At 45.6% G+C, this 20,547-nt stretch overlaps 2 protein-coding genes across 2 annotated transcripts; both read right to left on the reverse strand.

Annotated features, from left to right (window-relative positions):
- Positions 1–157: 157 nt before the first annotated feature.
- On the reverse strand, positions 158–11,124 carry aire (autoimmune regulator). The gene is given in 13 exon segments (XM_030115055.1): positions 158–238; positions 870–956; positions 1,068–1,146; positions 2,072–2,190; positions 3,228–3,297; positions 3,390–3,511; positions 3,597–3,721; positions 3,808–3,903; positions 3,936–4,031; positions 4,144–4,241; positions 7,831–7,885; positions 10,492–10,666; positions 10,966–11,124. Coding segments are annotated over 13 exon segments (1,350 nt in total). The 5' UTR covers positions 11,113–11,124.
- Positions 11,125–12,657: 1,533 nt separating this feature from the next.
- rab6bb (RAB6B, member RAS oncogene family b) lies at positions 12,658–20,122 on the reverse strand. Its single transcript, XM_030116008.1, has 8 exons — positions 19,916–20,122; positions 17,656–17,714; positions 17,009–17,062; positions 16,440–16,545; positions 16,241–16,352; positions 15,854–15,947; positions 15,304–15,370; positions 12,658–13,429 (listed from the first exon to the last, which is right to left on the reverse strand). Exons 1-8 carry the CDS (start codon positions 19,983–19,985, stop codon positions 13,365–13,367), a joined length of 627 nt encoding a protein of 208 aa, XP_029971868.1. The 5' UTR covers positions 19,986–20,122; the 3' UTR covers positions 12,658–13,364.
- Between the last annotated feature and the right edge of the window lie 425 nt (positions 20,123–20,547).

Raw genomic sequence — 20,547 nt, forward strand, 5'->3', positions numbered from 1 at the left:
TGGGTTTACAGAGTCTGCAACCGGCTCTTTCATTATTTTTTTTAACTCAATGCCATCTTCACTTGTACTTGTTAATACACTTCGATTGGTACATTCATTTTGATTCGCTGTACTTTAATTTCACTGATGACAACACAAACAAATTCTCGATCGTTTGTCACTGGTAGCATCCTTGAGAGTCGGGAAGGGGCCGAGAAATGTTTGTGAAAGCCCACTGCAAGATGCCATCCATGGAATTCTGTTGCAAGACAGAGAGCAGAATGAATCGAACAGGATTAATTGTCTTCATAACATCCAGTGTTGTGCAAGCTTCCATGAACTAGAACTTAAGCACAGCTACTAGTTACATCTCTTGCAAGTGCTAATGTTAGTTTAAGAGTGAGTAAGAAAGGAAAACGCAATATGAACCATTAACTCTGGATGTCAGCACTTTCTTGAAATATATAGATATATTTCATATTTGCTTCAACAAGATGCCGCACCAACAAAACAATGAAAAAATTGAGTACATAAATTTATGTGTATTTCTCAAGAATGTTTCTACCAAAAGTAATACTGTTTAACTGGTATCATCACATGTGAAAGCGTGTCAGACAATACTAGAAATGCTCCTCTCCAGGGTCATTACTCTGACTTTGATTAGCTGCTCTCTCTGTTGTTACTTAATCAATAGCCCAAAAATGAAAGTAGGGCACTTTACAGTTGACAGATAAACATTTACAGTATGACAGACGTCAGAGGACTGTGACTCATCTCGTATTGTTCTGTGTCTTCGAGGCTGTTTGTTGACGTGCCACGCTGTGTCGGTCATACCCGGATCGCATCTCTGTCTTTGGTATCGACATGAAACGTAACTGAGCCTCACTCACGTCTCCCAGGATGGAGTCCAGTTCATCTTTATGGAGGACAGGCTCAGCGATGGGGGCACTGGGTGTGCTCTGGACCACCGGTGCGACCTGAACACATGCACAGGGTGGGACGATATCGATTACACCGGCTGGGAAAATGGGGGGGGGTTTTACATTACTCAGACCATGCAGGGTCATTATTTTTGTGGGGAGACACACCTGTAGGCTTCTGGATTCAACCTCTTTCTCTGCAGAGTTGCCCCAGGGCCTGCAGCAGGACCGGCAGACAGACCTCCCTCTTTGGAGCACACAAACACTGTGAGTGACTCATTCTCTTTTCTGTGGCGCACAATGCCCATGTCAGTCAATATCTAATTTCCAACACTGGAGAGGATTATAGAAGAAAAGATTTGCTGTCTATTGGCAAACTCCATTCTTTAGATGTGCTTTTAATACAGACTTAATCCCAGTATTCTTGGAATAAACACAGTTTTAGATCATAAGCCGCTGACGCATGATTGGTTATTTTACAAGTTGCTGTTGATAAGAAGATAGTTGTTTGGAAAGTAAACTTTTTTAATGTCTCTATCAGTTATGAAGACTTAACTTAATGATGTGCACATAGTTGTTAACAATTAGCAGGATAAATTCAAGGTTGTGAATTCATGAAATCTACTAACAGGCTCATGATCGTTTTGCTTCACTGTCAGAACAACTGAATTAATTCAGGATAAAGAATCAGATAATTCCGTGAAATAATAACATTAAAACAACCTCTTCAGCTATCGGTTAAGCTAAAAACAGCTGACACGCTCACTTCAGTTCTGAACTTCATCCACCCAGAATTCTGTTTGGATGAAGAGGCAGAGAGTGTTACTCCAGCTTCAGCTTCCATTTGTCGTGCCTCATTTTGTGCAGCCATCCTTTACAGCATATACATCATCACATTTCCCCAGATGTATAGGCCCCACTTACAATCCATTAGACACCATTAGCTGGATAATGATCAGTGTAAGCACACACCCTTAATGCACACTGGTGATCAATACGAACACAAACAGCAGCATGCTTCGACTTCCCAGAAAAGACTATGTTCGCCACACAGAATGACGCTGAGCTCAGGGCTGTAGGAGGCTGTGGGTGATGAACAGTTTGTGTCGTCTTCATTGTGAGTATAAAACAAGTCACTGTGAATCGGAAGAGGAAATGAGTGGTTGTCGTACTTGGAGAAGTGGCAGTGCGTGTGGAAACGCTCCAGACACTGAAGGCAGTGAGTCAGGTCTCCTCCTCCGAGGTGACAAACGCCACACACCTCCCTCACACCCGGCAGCTCTCCGGCCGCCTGTACGCACAGTTTACATAATCCCCAAACAAGAAGTATTTTTAAAAGGAGCCGTTACACAAAACATCAGAAAGACTGATGCAACTCAGTGGGGCATAAATAACAGAAATGACATTTAAAGTAAGACAATGTGCTGGAGTTTTCACCTGGTGTTTATCACCACGCGGCACATTGGCCGATGTTGTGACATTTGTGAGTGAGGATGATAGCGAGGTGTAGAATGACACCTCCGAGACGGAGCTCCTGCAGCTCGTTCCCTCAGGCTGAAGACAGACAATTCAGGCTGTGATCACTGGAGTTTCAGGGTGAATACATATATGAACTGATAAACTATACTAAAATATTCTTAAGTTTGACGTAAGATACAGGATTTTGTTCAATTCAACCACAATTAACTGATTTAATTTTTTATTTGCTTCACAGATAAATTGGCTGCATGGCCCAGCGAGACGGTACCATCTGATGGGGAAAGTGTCAAAATATGGTTTCTGTAATTCTGAAATTCAATTTAATTTAGGTCTTCTTTAAGCTTTTGAGCAGATTTTAGGCCGTTATTAAAGTCATCTGGACTCATTTTGGGGCTATGCATCATCAAACAGTAACTGTGTGAGAAATGAAAGTTCAGTACTCATACGTGGCCTCAGTGATGACCCAATGGGCCGACCAGGGTGTGTGTGTGTGTGTGTGTGTGTGTGTGTGTGTGTCTGTGTGTCTGTGTGTGTGGGTGTTTTCACAGAGAAAACTGGAGTCCTTTTCTATATAAAGTATGTGGGTGGGAGGGTTTCCCCTGGTTTATTTCCAGAGAGCTGCAGTAGAATAAAGTAGGAATGCTGGGGGTTTTTCTGTTCCTCCAGCATTTTCTTCCTTTTTTGAAAAGAAGGCATGATTATTTTTTTTTTAAATCAGAACATAAATTATCCAATGGAGACAAATTTAATCCATCAAATAAAAAAGTTTCAATAGAAGAATTAAGGTTTATCAGATATTTTAAATCTTCACATCAGAAAAAAAATTCAGTTTTTCCTTCAGGAACTCACTTGTAAAGGGAGCTGGGCCTGCTCCTCTTTGACCCTGTGTCCACAGCACCACTCACACTGCCAGGAGCCGCTGCAGAGGGTTGTGTTCAATTCAAAGAAAACACCCCAACCGACACAAGACGAAAAGCTAAATACTGATGCATGCGAACTTGCATTGTTTACCTTGGTATGGACATGAGGGGAGGGTCCAGGCAGCTTAAGTGAAAGGCTCGAGGACAGCCGTCACAGCAGATCAGCTCCCCTCCATCCTTACACACCGCACACTCATCATCATTATAGTGAATCTACACACACACGAGATTTAAAAGCAAATACCTGCACTGATAAACAGTATGAGACAGGTGGCTGAGGTTTAGTTCAGGCTGCTACCGTGTGTGTGTGTGTCTCCCCCTGGTGCTGCAACACGTCTTCAACACACTTTGCCGCAGTTGTCTGCTCTGCTGGATCACAGGCGTAAAACTCTTCATCAGTTTTCATGGAGTTACCAGTGGATCCTGTGAAATGAAAAAAAAAAAAATCCTTATCAGATTTGAAAATTAAAGTTAAGGGAAGGAAAAGTAAGATGAAGCTGTTGGCTCACCGTCTGAGCTGCAGAGTTGCTTGATGGAAACCTTTTCCCTGACCTCATGGCTCACTGACAGATCAGCTGCAGGAGTGGGGCAGATGAAGAGGAACCCTGGTTGGTTTTGCATATATCCTAGGAAAAGCTTCACATTTTTAAATTAGTGACAATCGTGTGGTTACTTTTTCTCTCCTGCAGGATAGAAGCTTCATTCTTCACTCTGTAGAGCTTCATTTTACTTCCTGTGGCAAAAAGCAGGAAAACACAACATCACTGTGTTACCGGGTGCATTCGCACCGACATCTGCAAGAATTAATTCAACACTCTTTTGAGTACAGAAATGTGCGCGACGACCTTTCCCGTCACTTTTTGTGGCCTGGTACTGTGAACACCGCGAGTGTGATGATCCACTGTCCTTGATGCTCCTCTTCCTGCTGTGGGAGGTTTTTTGACTTTCAGCCCATTTCCCTGTCAAAGCAAAACAAAGCACCTTTAATAATTATTTAAAAATGTTCACCAAGTCTGTTTGGTTGCACAAAATGTAGAATATAAAATTTTAACATTGTTTGATGGAGCATTCTTGTCTATTTAATTGGAGTTTTGGTTTATTCCTCTTTTATGCTGTTTGATCGTACTCTAATTCAAGCAAACTGCACACGGAGAGGCCCAGTCCAGGCGAGAGAGCTGACCACCGCACCGCCACGCAGGCCTGCGCTGTTGATTGATTAGTTTATATCGAGCAGGGTTATAAGTGCATGTTCATGGTTGTCTGTCTATATTGTAGCGGCGGTCTGGGGTGAATGACCGAAAGGCATTATGGGACATGTTCTTGGGGGGGTGTTTTCCTTGTGTCAATCTCAATTGTGTTATTGCTGTTAAGTTGGTGTTTTGTGCTATTACGTTATGCATCGTTTACTGTGTTATTTTGGCCGGGTTCTGTGTTCATGTTCCACCCTGAGTGATTCTTAGTTCTGCTGTGGCATAAGAAGCTGTCTTTGTGATGTGTTTGTGTTCCTGTAATAAAATCGGAATTGTGGAATACCCAAACGCTTCTTATTTCACCTTCGCCGACATTACAATTGGTGTCAGAAGAGGGATGGATCGACGTCGCCATCTACAGGAACATGAGCGCCAGGAGAGAGCAGCGTGGATAGCGGAGCAGTGGCGGACTCCAAGCCGGCCAGATGGGTCCAGTGAGCGGCGAAAGCATCATCCAGAAACGGCGGGAATGGCTGAGGATGGTGGCGGTCGAGTGCCCGCGGAGGCTCAGCCACACACTGCCCCAATCAGAGCTGCCGTGAAGCTGCCCAAATACGATGGCACCAACCTGCTGGAACTTTACCTGAAACAGGTGCGGGTCGCAGCGGCGCACAACGGCTGGAGCGAGCAGGACACCGCCACGCATCTGGCCCTCGCCCTGGAAGGCGAAGCCCAGCAGGTCCTCCTGGATTTGGCGCCAGGGGAAGAGCGGGCCTTGACTGCACTGACCACCGCGCTCGAGCGGCGCTTCGGGCGGCGCACGGCCCAGACAGCCGAAAGAGAGAAACTTAACAGCCGCCGCCGCCGGGATGGAGAAAGCTTGGGCGCCTTTGCTGCGGATATTCAGCTACACGCACGGCGGGGCTACCCCAGCTTCCCTGTGGGAGCGCTGGAGGAGTTAGCTCTCCACGCGTTTCTGCAGGGACTTACTCCAGAGCGGCTCCGCCAACACGTCCGGCTCGCTACTCCCCAGACTCTGGATGAAGCGCTCCGGGAGGCGGAGCGCGCCGAGGCGATTCTTTCCACGCCGCGGGCCGGATTCGGTGCGCAACCCTGCGTTCGCCTGGCTGACCGCGACGAGGAGGAGACGGAGGAAGCCCGCCAAGTACGGCATCCGACCCCGCCGGCTGCGCAGCTCCAGACAACTCGACGAGGTCGCCGAAGTGACTGCTGTTACCGGTGCGGTGAACCCGGACACATCGCGCGCAATTGCCCTGCCCCCGCACCGAGAGCCAGTTCTACTCAGCCGGCGGGAAACGGGAGCGGGATGGCCGGATGAGGGGCCCGCCTTCCCAGCCCGAGACTCCCCTCCAAGGCCGCGTAACCCTGGTGGGTCGTTTCGGCCGCGCCAGTGGACTCTATCTGACCTGCCAACTGGAATCTGAACGCTGTCAGGCCCTTATTGACACGGGGGCCACTATTTCGCTGGTGCGGCCCGGGACACTCCCGGACACCACCGGCCCTCTGACAGCAGCATGGACCCCGACAGCGACGCAGCTGATGACCGTGACAGGAGAGAAGGCGGGGCTGAAAGGCAGGAGACTGGTGAGGATCCGGGCCGGCGGTCAGGAATTGATGCATGAATTCTGGCTTGCCGACATCAAAGAACCGTGCATCATCGGCCTGGACTTAATATCACGCTGGGGGGCCTGCATCAACGCGGCGCGGGCGACCATCTCGCTCGGAGCGGAGACCCTGACGCTGCAACGCGGGAGAAGAAGGGAGGAGGGACCCGGACGGAGTAACGCCGCCAGCGACACCGCCCCAAATCTCCGCACAGCACCGGTAGGTCCCACCGTCACCACCCGAAGCAGTTCGGCAGACGAGACTGACAGAGCAGTGCAGGATTTATTGACACGCAGCGGGGGCGGACTGAGCGCGGAGCAGCGGGCGGAGTTAGCGGGACTGCTACGGGACTTTGAGGACATTTTTGCCGCGAAAAACGAGGACTGTACACAGACAGGGCTAGTGCAGCACCACATTGAGACCGGTTCTGCCCCGCCCATCCGCCTGCGTCCCCACAGACTGGCTTTTGCTAAACGGCAGGCCGCCATGGACATGATCAGTCAGATGGCGGCTGCAGGTGTGATCGAGCCATCGGACAGTCCGTGGGCGGCGCCGGCAGTGCTGGTTAAAAAGAAAAATGGGGACTGGCGGTTTTGTGTGGATTACAGGCGCCTCAATAATGTGACAAAAAAAGACTCTTATCCCCTCCCCCGCATCGACGACGCTTTGGACTGGATCGCTGGGTCCAAATGGTTCAGTTCCCTAGACCTGCGGAGTGGCTACTGGCAGGTGGAGCTGGCCCCCGACGCAAAACCAAAGACCGCTTTCACCATCGGTCAGGGACTGTGGCAGTTTCGGGTGATGCCGTTTGGTCTCTGCAATGCGCCAGCAACCTTTGAACGGTTGATGGAGCGGGTCCTCTCTGACATCCCCCGGAGCCGCTGCATCGTCTACTTGGATGACCTGCTGGTGCACGCTGATGGATATGCGGGGGCCCTGGCCAACCTGAAGGAGGTGTTCATCGCCATTCGCCGGGCTGGGTTGAAGCTGAACCCAGCCAAGTGTAGCCTCCTGGCCAGAGAGACTGAATTTCTGGGGCATGTGATCAGTGAAAAGGGGGTGGCCACTAACCCCGCCAAGGTGGCCACCGTCAAAGACTGGCCCCCTCCCGCCAACGTCAGTGAGCTGCGGAGCTTCCTGGGGCTGGCCTCCTACTATCGCCGCTTTATTAAAGGCTTCGCCACCATCGCCAGCCCACTCCACCGCCTCACAGATAAGGGCCAGCAGTACCAGTGGGACGACACCTGCGCTGCTGCATTCAACCAGCTCAGGGCAGCCCTGACTGAAGCTCCAATCCTGGCCTTTCCAGACCCGCATCGCCCCTTCATTGTGGACACGGATGCCAGCAACACCGGGGTCGGAGCGGTGTTGTCGCAGCAGGGGGAGGAAGGTGAGCGTGCAGTAGCTTACTTCAGCCGCGCCCTCAGCAGAGCCGAAAAGAATTACTGTGTGACACGGAGAGAGCTGCTGGCGGTGGTTTCAGCTGTGCAACATTTCCGCCCATACCTGCAGGGCAGCCGTTTCACTCTCCGCACTGACCATGCCTCTCTAACCTGGCTTCTGAGTTTTAAACAGCCAGAGGGACAGGTGGCACGGTGGCTGGAGACTCTACAGAGCTACGACTTCGACCTCCGTCACCGGGCCAGGCGTCACCATGGCAACGCTGATGCCCTCTCCAGACGCCCCTGTGTCACTGCAGAGTGTCGCTACTGTCACCGCCAGGAGGAACGCGAGCAAACCCTGTCGGTGGCTGCAGCTGCAGCCTCCTCACCTGCTGCTGATGTCACCGAGGAGCTGTCAGCGCTGTCGCCGACAGAGCTGAGGCTGCAGCAGGGGGCGGACACCATGCTGGCCCGAGTGAAAAGCTGGGTGGAGGCTGGCCGGTGTCCGGAGTGGTCGGAGGTGTCAGCTCAGAGCCCGGAGCTGAAATCCTACCACTCGCAGCTGAATAACATTGAGCTCCACGATGGACTGCTGCACCGGCGGTGGCAGTCTCCAGTGCAGGGAAGCTACGTCCTCCAGCTGCTGGTCCCCCGAACTCTCCGCTCTCAAATCCTCCAGCTGACCCACGGCTCGACAGCGGCGGGTCACTACGGGGTCACCAAGACACTACGCCGCCTCCGGGGACGCTTCTACTGGCCTGGTTGTCGGGGTGATGTGGAGCTGCACGTCCATTGTTGCGACAGCTGTACTGCCCGCAAAGGCCCATCCCAACGCTCCCGAGCACCGCTGCAGCAGTACCTGGTGGGGGCCCCGATGGAGCGGGTGGGGGTGGACGTCCTCGGTCCGTTCCCGGTGACTGAGGACGGGCACCGATACGTTCTCGTGGCCGTGGATTATTTCACGAAGTGGCCCGAGGCGTACGCGGTCCCGGACCAAAGTGCCGCCACCACTGCGCAGAAGCTGGTGGATGAGATGTTCACCCGTTTCGGGGTCCCTGCTGAGCTCCACAGTGACCAGGGCAGAAACTTCGAGTCGCAGGTCTTCAGCGAGGTGTGCCGGCGGTTGGGGGTACACAAAACCAGGACCACACCGCTGCACCCTCAAAGCGACGGGTTGGTGGAGCGGTTTAACCGCACCCTGGCCACCCAGCTGGCTATCCTGACCAGCGACCACCAGCGGGACTGGGACCGTTATCTGCCTCTGGTCCTGTGGTCCTACCGCACTGCTGTCCAGGAGTCCAGCAGGTGCACGCCTGCTGCCCTCATGTTCGGACGGGAGATCCGGACACCGGTGGATTTGGTTTTTGGGGCTCCACCTGAACCGGAGATCCTTGGGGGGCCGGAGATGGATTATTATCGTCGGCTGCGGGATCGTTTGCACGCTGTTCACGAGTTCACTCGTCAAGCGCAGGACGGCGCCGGGATGAAGCAGAAGAGGGCATATGACACACGCTGCAGGGGGCAGGTGTTTAAGCCTGGGGACAAGCTGTGGGTGTATTGTCCCATCCGAAAAAAGGGAATATGCCCCAAACTGAGCAGCCACTGGCAGGGGCCTGGTGAGGTGGTGGAGAAACTGTCTGACGTGGTGTACAGGGTGCGCATGCCTGGACGCCGGCGAACTGTGGTACTGCATCGCGATCGCCTGGCACCATACCACCACCTCGCCCCCCGGGCTGCAGAGGAGGACAGTGAGATTGTCGACGGGGCTCCAGGACAGTCTCCCACCGCCGCCGAAGACCGCAGGCGGCTGGCGCGCTCTCGTCGCCCCCCTGCTTACCTGGACGATTTTGTTGTGGCTAATGGGGTCACCGGGGACGATTGACCCCCTAAGGAGGGGGCAGTGTAGCGGCGGTCTGGGGTGAATGACCGAAAGGCATTATGGGACATGTTCTTGGGGGGGTGTTTTCCTTGTGTCAATCTCAATTGTGTTATTGCTGTTAAGTTGGTGTTTTGTGCTATTACGTTATGCATCGTTTACTGTGTTATTTTGGCCGGGTTCTGTGTTCATGTTCCACCCTGAGTGATTCTTAGTTCTGCTGTGGCATAAGAAGCTGTCTTTGTGATGTGTTTGTGTTCCTGTAATAAAATCGGAATTGTGGAATACCCAAACGCTTCTTATTTCACCTTCGCCGACATTACAATATGTTAGCCCTGCAATGAGCCAGCAGTCATCTGCTGGAGACGACCCTGATCCTCCTCTGGATGAAGCAGGACTAGAAGCAGAAGGGGAAAAAAAACTGCAAAAACTGATATATTGCTGCCTTCATACAATCATATAGTCTAGCATCTTTGTGCTATAAAAATATTTTTTTTTACTGTCTTTTCTTGTAAGATGGAAAGTCCCATTTCACATGTGCTCTCTCTGTTTTACCTCATGTTTTGTATTTTTGTACCTTGATATTTTTCTGTTTTCAGCCACATATTATTCAGTGTGAACGTTGTATGTAATTTTCTATTCACATTTGTACTTTTATACATACCTTTGAATATTGAGACACTTTTTAAACTAACAGAACTGCCACTCTAATAACAAAAATACACAGAAATTCAGCTGGACCTGTCCTGTCTTGTGTCTGTGCAAAACGCACCATTCTCTACTCTCTATTCATTTATTATTCTCTATTTATTTTATTGCAATACTTCTTGCCTTCTAATGTTTCGTTTGAGTCATATGACCCAGGATTGCTGAATTTCATATCTTTTACACCTAATATACAGTTATTGAATCTAAATTTATTTTAAAATATACACATTGCGACAAGTTTCAATTGTATTCCTTTACAGCATCAACGCCTTGATGTGTGTATGTGTGTGACAAAAACGCATTATAAAGGTGATTCCTTAATCCACACAATAGTTTTGAAAAAATGTATGAGTGCCTGAACTTCATCCAGATAAAAAAAAAAAAAAAAGTGTGTGCACTTTTGCAACATACTGGAGTGTAGATTAGCGAGCAGTGAGTTTAGTTTGGGATAACTATCCAGGTTGTAGTCTTTAGACAGGTAGCTCCAGAAAGCCCGGATGATGGATCTGCTCTGCTCCAAAACCCAGGTCAGGAGGGAGTACATGGCCTTGTGGATGCCCTCCCTACCCTCCATCTCCAGAGTGTTCTAAAAACAAAACAATGGTAAACTTGGTTTTTCTTTCAAAATGCACGTCTGAACAGTTTCTCTACAAGGTAGCAGAAATTTTGTAGAAAAGCCTCAAAACAGTGTTTATGACATCATTGTAAGTCCATTTTGCAAATTCATGAAATTTCACACAAGCAGCACGTATCTCAGAGTGCTTAACAACTGTGCATTCATGTCACTTGATACAATTAAAAACGCAAAAGAAATAAGGAAGTTATCAAATATGCTCACTTCCCTGATAAAGGGCCATTAAAAGCAGGCCAGGTGTTAGTTCTTACCTTCAGCTGTTGCTCTGTGATGATGTTTTTGTCTGCCAGACCATAGACGAGAGGGAAAGCATCCACCACAGCCATCGCAATGTCAGTCCTCAGCTCCCTCAGCAGCGAGCGAAGGTTCAACTCCTTCAGCGCCTCCGCCCTTGACATGATCCGCTTGGCGTGCACATGAGAGAAAAAGTGACCCCAAAGGAGATCACAGCCCGAGTGTTTCAGATAGAAGAGGTGTGTCCTTTAGAGGCGGAACGCGAGGTGCATTTTAGAAGTGAACATAGTCATGATACGGTGCTTTTTTAAAGTTCTGTTTACTGATTTTATTGTTTTCTGAAGTAGTTCATGGTCATGGATTTGTACATTGCATGAGCTGTATAGCCAAGGCCTGTGGGGAGGAAACTTCAGCCTCTGGATAGTCAAATGGATTTACTCTTTAGCTTGAGAAAAGTATATAGTATATGAATATGTTTTGCTTGTGATTTGAATTTTGAGGCTGTTTATCTTTTTCGTGCTTAAATTTTACAAGTTGATCATCTGTTTTAGTCATAAGAAATGTAATTCAATTTAATTAAAGACACCAGTTCTATCTGTGTGTGTGTGTGTGTGTGTGTGTGTGTGTGTGTGTGTGTGTGAAACTGCAGGATTTCCCACAGGGAGGTCGTCTTTTAACTTCTCCTGTCTGTCACTCGTATCCTCGCAGCGGCAGCTGCCTCCATCCAGGGGAATACCTGCCGCCTCACACCGGGAGGATGCGTCACTCTGACAGTTTCTTTGCTAAAAGGTTCTTTCCACATCAACTTCCCCTCACCTTTCTGGTTCTCAGAGACTGAGTCACGATGAGAAATCAGCTGAAGGAAATGTTCGACGGTCGGATTGCATGATTCAGAGAGCGCTGCTGTTCGTTTCCTCTTCCAATAGTTAATTAAGTTATTTCCCAATCTTCATACATTCAAACTGTGGAGTTTCTCTTTATTGATACCTGAAGTGTCTTCAGAAGTGGTGAACTAAAAATGTTTTACTTTATCTGTTTAACTAAAGGAAGAGTGAATAAAATATTGATTTTAACTGCACCAAATAAACATTACTTATCAGGGTTTTTTTTAAACAAATTAGTCACTGCTGTTCCAATTATCAGAGTTATAATTTTTTCTTTATCACTGAGTGGACTATTTTCTTTTCGTATCAGTACTATCCGAAGCTGTAGAAATTCCACTAAGCTTCATTTATTCTTGGCGAAGTCTCCAATGTCTGTAAGATTTATGCTTTGAATGTGCAAATCGACGGATATCAGTATTTCTGTTAAGCCCATCCAGCAGAACGTGAAATCAAACCCCAGCTGGAGTCAAGCAGAGTGACCACTGCTGCTATCGGGTCGGTGTTGATGGTTCGGAGAGTGAAGCCCTTTAATCTGTAATTTATTAATCATTAAACATTATTACATTTTTCATACTGGTGAACAAGGACCACTTCTACAGAGGGACGTTCACAACATACATATTACATTATTATATACAGTGCAGTGCATTACAGTGTGTCGTTATATGTGTATTACCGGGATGGAGGGATGGGGGAGACTGGAAGGAGCGAGGGACCGAAGAAGAGAAGGAAAAGGACAGGATCTTTTTCGGGGGGGTGGGGAGAACGGGGAGTTGTGATCGTAAGTTGTCTTTTTTTTTTTTTTATTACTTCTTTTTTTTTTTCTTTAAACCACAGTACAGTTTGTTCTATAAAAGTTAAACCCATAGAGAGATAGAGTGCCACATTTTCACAGCTACTGTTAGGTGAACCTACTGGAAGTCGACTCTTGTGGGAATATCAAATGAGATACGTCTTGTCATGAGATGCTATAGAGAGATGCTATAAAACATTCTAAGATAGTCGACCTCCGTCCGGGGCGCGGGGGCCCCTGGAGGGCAGGCCAAAGGTCAAAGATCAGATCAGCGTGCATGCGTGCTGCAGACATTCAGACGTGTTCAGCCGTCGAGAAAAACGGCTGACCCCTTCCCTCCCCACTGCTTCTCCTTCTGTGTTTAGGCATCATTTTTGGTGCTTTCCCTTTTTATATATAAAAAATACAAAACATAACAGCGAAAAGAACTCCATTGGTTGTCCCAGTTTTCTCCCTTTTTCATGTTTCCCAAACAGTTTTTTGTTCATTTTTCTTTGCAACATTTGTTATATTTTCTCTTTTTTTTTCTCTTCCCTTTCCACCTCCAGTCACTTACATATTGACAAAGTATACAATATTTTACAACTGAACAAGACTGAAAGATAACATTTGATTTGTCCAATCAGATACAAGGCCCAGATCCTATATCCAATTAGAGAAGTCAACTGGAAGCTAACCAGTAGTAAAGCAACACAACAAGCCTATGGTGTGAAGGGAGCTGTCCATTCGCAGCTCTGCATTAACATGAGCACCCGCCCTCCGGGACAGTCGGCTCCGCCGGTTTGTCCAGCTTGATGTCGATCACTGCAGATGGTCCAGTTAAGGGAAAACTCACAAAACTCACAAAAAAAATTCAAACATCAGGACATGACAGGAGTAGAAACGGCGTGAGAAAGATCAGTCGTGAAACTCTACCATGTATTGGCTTTAAGTTTTCTCCCTCAATGAATTTGATTCTGGTAAAACCACGAATGTTCATACAGGACTTCCATCTATGTGAAATCTGCTAATTGTGTAATTTAAACGCCATGTTGTTTCAGGGTTGACAATAATACTCAGCTTGAAAAAAAAACACATTTGTAGCATTGAGAACTTAAGCGCATCTATTTTTAGGTGATGTGTAGGATATATAATCAATTAATGAACCAAACATCTCTCTTTTCATTATGCCAAATTACAAATTGAAGAATTTCTGAGGGCTCATCTCACACTCCCCGATTTTTCTTTCAAAAGAAGTGTTTTGTTGAGTTTCTGTGTGCACCGTGACAACACGTTGCTACAGTCTTGTTTGTCCCAGCGACACAAATAAAATATCAAGCTCTTCCTAGTTGTATTGCATGAATACAAATCATCCACGATAAATCTGACACAGAGGGTTTAAAATCTTGCGTCTCACATTAAACACACATGAACCCATAAGAGTTCAGTTTATCTTTCAGCATTTTCAGACACAAAAAACTGGAGGCAATTTAACTTATTTCAAAATGGAAAACATATATTTTGATACATTTTTAAGCACGAAGGCTCTTTTGGTGTTTTATTTATGGTGTGATAAATGGATGAGAGGGTCGGTTAATAATTTATGGTGCTCTTCATGTCTATTTGATACATATTGTATTGAAATCATTTCAACACAGGTTTTATGGATGCTAAAGAAAGTGTCGCATCAAATTTAAACTTAAGTTTTGATTTTTATAGGGAAACAATCCCTGCGCTCACAGATATACAGTTTTCATAAATTTTATATCCTCTTGTGACAACTGTTGTGTCAGTGTTATTGCAATGCGATACTAACAGAGACCAGCTGACCTTATGGTTTTTTCTTTTGTTTAGTTTTTAATCATTATGGCCCCTGGAAATATTCCAGATCACATCTGAAAACTGCACAAATAGATAAATGTACAGTTTTACACTGCTGCATTTTGAAAAGATTGCTTGACAATTTATCCTGTAATAATAACAAAAACAAATAATATTAATGAAAACCATGTGTCAGTTTGGAGGAATTCAGTAACACCAAACACTGATTCGTGTCATTCATATTAACCACAGTTTGTGGATTACAAAATTACACGTTTCAAGAAATTCTGATCGTTTAAAGAAGTCATCATGCCACAGTGATATTTTGTAGAGCATTTCAGGTAAGATAAATCCTGGTCATCCTTAATTCATATTAAAATATAAAACAATGCACCATCCTTATTGATGAACCTATTTTCTAGCAGTCACATATACTGTATATACACCCTGCTCCCTGAATTCCCTCACGGCTAGCCTATTGTATATGTAAGGGAAATTTTTGTTGACTGTTTCCTTTAAAAACCAAAATATTTATATAAAATAAAAATACTTACTCTTATTAATTTTATGACTTACTGAGATTTTTTTAGTTCCGGTTTTCAGTCTCTTCCATTATCTCCGTGTAAACTCATGCTGCGTTTTTCCCAATGACCACTAGGTGGTGCAAAAACTGAGCTTCCACACCATCTTCATGGCTGGCTGTGTGCATTTCTTCTCTATTAAGCATAAAAGGTTTAATGGCTGATGCCTGGATAGACAGTAGGCTGGGCTGTCTGTTTGTACTTGTGCCAGCAACCACTAAGAGATTAAAAATAAGCTGCCCGCTCCTCGGCCGCTCGGCTCTTGGCGCAGTGAGTCATGGCGGCTATAAAGGATACTGCCTTCAGGATTTGCATCGTCCAAGCTTTCCATTCCAGGTAGGGCTGCTGCAACTCGACGAAACAGCTAAGAGGGGAGGAGGAGAGGAGGGCAGGGAGCAGAAGGAGAGGGGGAAAGGGAGCGATTCAGTAGACGCAACAGACAATGTGGAAAGGAAAAAGAGCGGACTTATGTTACATATATGTGGCATAAACATTTGAAAATTACTTTGGAAAAAAATCTAAAGAAACCAACAAAAACTGTAGCATCAAATCAATGTAGAAAATACATGAGGAATTAGTCCACTAGGAACTGTACAGGATTAAAGCAGTCATGATGAGAGACTCCAACATGAAATACTTTAAATTTGTACTAAAAATATTTTTTTTCCTGTGCTCAGGAGAAATTGATTTCAAGGAGCTTCACTCATGCAGTTACTTCACACATATTTACTGGTAAATATTTTACTTGTATTTTTCCACACCTTGGAGAAACTCATAAAAGGGTCAGAGTCTGATATCTATTGATGCCCAAAAAAGCTGTGAAATGTGGTGAAACTGCAGGGATCACCTGTTTGACATTGCAGCCCGTCTTGGCACTGGTCTCGATGAACATGACGTTCAGCTCTTTGGCTCTCTGCTCTCCTTCCTCGATCGTGATTTGCCTGCAGGAGAATCAGGCCAGACTCAGCAACTCGGGCTGTTTTCAGTAAAGCAGCACGTTGCTGTCCATTTTATAAAAAAACATCTCAGCTTCAGGGTTATGTTAAAGAGTTCATGAAACATTCATCCAACTTTTATCTTGTCTTATCTTGGCCATCATCTATGAGACAAGTCTTCAATCATCTTTTGATTTGTGCTCTCAAAGCAATTTTCCAGTGATTTACACTGACTCCGAAAGCATTTCTGTCAAACCAAAAATAAAAATCCAGCAGTGAAATATCTATCACATCCTTACCTCTTCTCCTCCAGATCTGTCTTGTTGCCTACAAGCATGATGATAACATCGCTTCCTCGCTCTGTCCTGACGTCGTCAATCCATTTGCAGGTCTGCTGGAATGAATTCACATCTGTGGACAGCAGACGCTCATTATACATCCAGTCTTGAAGGCATAAACATCCTGTCTTCTCTCATTTCATCTCTCCGTGTTGCTCACTTGTAATGTCATAGACGACCACGGCCACCGTCGAGTCTCGTATGTAGCTCGGAATGAGGCTCCTGAAGCGCTCCTGTCCAGCTGTGTCCCACAGCTGCAGCCTTACCTGCGCACGCACACACACACACACACACACACACATTTACCTTCAGCGTTCCGCTTCAGCATTTACTGTCACTCCACACAGACTTTACAGATGCAAAGACCCTGTAAGTACCCTTCCAAGGGGATAAGCCAGTATCAGCTCATGCACAGGCTGGCAGAATGTAATATCCTGACAAAGAAACAGTATTAATACTAGCTAAAGTAGATCATCCACGGGTAAGGCTTTAACTTATTAGGCCCAGCAAACTAAATGCAGAAAAGCTATTACTACTTGAAATAACCTCAGGATAATCATGTTAGTGTGTGAAGAGAGCAGTAATTAAGCAAATCAAATCAAGGATTAGTCAAAACTAAGTGGGGAACTGAGGCGTTTCTCTCTTAAGACGCTGACTGACTCAAACCCCACGAGTGCAAACACGTCGATTCCTGTGGAAAAGTGCATGTAAAATTTAAATGTTTCCTACTGTTCGGTCTTCCAGATACATTGTCTTTGATAGGAAGTCAATTCCAATGGTCGCCTGTGGTGAAGAGAGAACAAAAGAAGTGGAAGAGGGGAAAACAAAAACATGAGTGAAGATCAGACATGAACATTTAAATGTGTCTTTGTAGCATCTGTTGTTCCCAGAGGAGCAACCGTTGTTAAATAAAAGCAAAATACAAAAAGCTGTTAGGAAAAATAAGGAGCCAATAGGCGCAGAAATTGAATCAGACTGAAACACTAATTTCATTTGCGCTGCCCACAGGGCTCAATCATTCAGACTTGTTATGTACCAAACTCCTGAGAAAGGCAAAGTAAAGAATGAACCGTTTCATCCTCTTAAAGAAATGCTACGATGCTAGTTTCAGTGAGAAATTTCTGAAAAAAATGCACATTTACACATTGTTTCATAAATATTTTTAACTCATCTTTAGTTCTGAAAGCACTTGTTGACTCTCAGTTGTTAAAAATTCCCAGCTTGAGCCAAATTACATGCTTGTTGAATAAACTGATAAATTTCACAAAAAAAGCGGAAATTAATTAAAAAAAAATGCTTTTCTTGTCATTGATTAAGTTAATCGTTGTTACACTCTTAAAAAAACAGTTTTGCCTGTGGATCTTTCCAACTCTCACCTGATATGTGTTGTCGAAGCTGTCATACATGAATCTAGTGATGAGAGATGTCTTTCCCACTGAAACAAAACACACAGATGTTGGTTTTTAGACATGACACCAATTCATCATAACTGTCCCCCCCAAAAAAAAAAACTCCACTGAAAAGAAGGACCCCCTTTCCGCCAAGAAAATGATGGATGACTCAGCTGCTATTCCTGTAATCATTATTATTGGACACATCAAAATGAGTAAAGACGATGAAAAACATCTGCGTAAACTGGGAGAATGCACACTAACGCACAGACCTGTAAAACAAAATGTTTCTTGTCGACACTACTACATAATCCATTATCATACTCTCTTTCTTTGTGAAATGTGTGAGGAAGATTCCTACGAGAATATCCTTTTTACAAATGAATTTCCTTGAGAAGGCAGCAAATCATCATCATTGAGGCAGATGAGAACAGACGGTAAAAGAACATCGGCACCAAAATGATGTTTAAGAGATGCATCACAAAATATGTGATTAAAAGTTTCTGAATTTTCAATTTAGTCTCTTTAAGGTTGGCAAATCATCCCTGAACCATCAATAGCCGGGAACGACAGACCATGAGAAACATGTGACATGACATTTTAAGATTCAGCCTTCTTGAATTATTTAAGTACGTAATCTGATATCATTCTTCACTGATATTACTGAATGATCCTTCTTGTCCTGTCCTGTCACGGTTCTATTTTCTTGCAGTTTCTTTCTTTTTACCACATCTACGACCACGTCATCAGATGTTGTTTCTTCAGCAACATTTATGTTGCTATTTGGTACTGGCGCACATCAGTAGTGTCAATGTGAATATAAGTAAGGAAAAGGTAAATAAAAGAGCGGATTTTTATGAATCTGCAAACATTCTCATGTACCGAGAACACCTTCACAAAGAAAATAACGTTAATAAATAGCATGTTTATGTGCTACAAAGCATCCCTGAAAAGGGATGGAGCCTCTTTACATCACGGGATGCAAAACACATGACGGTGTTTAGCAGCACAATGGAGACTTTCTCACAGGATCAAGGTGAGGCTGTGATCTCCATTTTTATTTACATCCGTCCCAGCTCCATCTTCAGCACCATCTTACATCAGATCTACAGGGAGCGGGCAGGACAGGGCCCTGCTCCCATGCAGTCCTCGGTGCGGACGGCAGGAGTTTTGAGGCCAGCAGCGATGGGCAGTGGCCACTCCAGGCCTCAGCTTCAGCACCATGGACAGCAACATTGCAGTACAGGCCACACAAACACACGACATGCAGCCCCTCTCATAGAGATTCAGCACACACACACATATACACACATACACACACACTGGAGCATCACAATGTAAGACACAAACACCAGTGAACCTGTTCTCACAGTACATCTTCATATGATTTTTTTTTTTTTTTTTTAATGGGATGAGATCTCTTCTGATGTCTGAACACGTATACAGGCAGCTTTTACTAAACCATTATCGATCAACTCCTCCTCAATTTGTGCCATCACATCAAAGCACACACAGCCGTTCCCACCCTGAACCGATGGATTATTGAATAAATAGTATAATATTGTGGCTCCGTCGGGCCCGCTTGCGTTGGATTATTTATGGGGACGGAACCGGAGACTGCGAGGTTTTTAGAGATGCCACAGACATCGCCAGCCTAGGGTGTGTCCCGAACTGACACATGGGGGACTGTTTATTATCTCCTCCAAAAACACCACAAGTGAGGGGAAAACTCACCCTAATGATCAGGATGAGATGAATCATCGCAATGTGCGATAAAAGTGAAATAAAGGCGTTATACTGAAAAGGGCTGAGCGTGTTTGTCGGTCACTGCAGCACATGAAAACATCCCAAATCGTTTGCTGTGATGCGAATGATGACCATTTGCAGCCCTCGCGCAGCACAATTAGCATCTATATAAGAACAATCATAATGTTTATCATGGATTCAAAGCTTAAATTGCATGCGGATTTTTTTTCTTCCTTTCTTTTTCCTCCCCTCCTCGCCTGTAATCAAATTTTCCTCTGCCACAGATTGAGGCAGGGAAAAGATGGGCGTCACGTATAGAAATATATGGAAAACCAGCTTTGACGAATGTAAACTTTCCAGATCAACACAGATTACATACATGGCCTTCAGCATATACGCATGTTTGATAAGGCGGACCCCCCCCCCCCCCCCCCCCCCCCCCCCCCCATCCAAAAAAAAAAAAAAAAAAGAACGCTGCCTCCCCGGAGCACTGACTCACCGCTCTGCTCTCCCAGAAATACGAGCTTAAATTTCCTCAGGGGGTTCCCCAAATCTCCTCCAGCGGACATGATGGCAGATAAAGAGCTCAACTTGGGGTTGGTCTATATGTTGGTCTCGCTCGGCGTCTCCTCCGTGGTGGCTGCGCAGGGGGATCCTCCTCTCCTCACAGAATGATGGGAATGCAGCTCAGCATCCTGTCACTTCGAGGAGCGTCTGCGCATGCGCGACCTCACCTATTTCATTCCCTCACCTTCCTATTGGGCCTGAGTTTATTTTCACATATTGTCGGAAATGTACTGATAATGCTGTTTATCTGAGGTGGCAAACTCATTTCAGTTTAGGTGGAAGCATACGCACCAACTTAATCATGAAACCGGATTTTAAAAAAAAGAGAAAGGAAACGTGCTACTCAATTATTTGGTGACACCATGAACATGACCTTAACAAAGTGAAAAGAAAATGAATATTAACTATTATTTTATTATTGTTAATTCGTTCCAGACATGTCAAAAGATATACTAAATAGAGATGGGAAATAATAGTTCAGCTAATTTTGATTTAAATCCATTCTTTATGGAAATATACACAAAATAATTATCTATACATACATAACAGATATATCTGCTTCAT

This window comes from Salarias fasciatus, chromosome 18 (genome assembly GCF_902148845.1).
Source record: "Salarias fasciatus chromosome 18, fSalaFa1.1, whole genome shotgun sequence".
Taxonomy (NCBI): Eukaryota; Metazoa; Chordata; class Actinopteri; order Blenniiformes; family Blenniidae; genus Salarias; species Salarias fasciatus.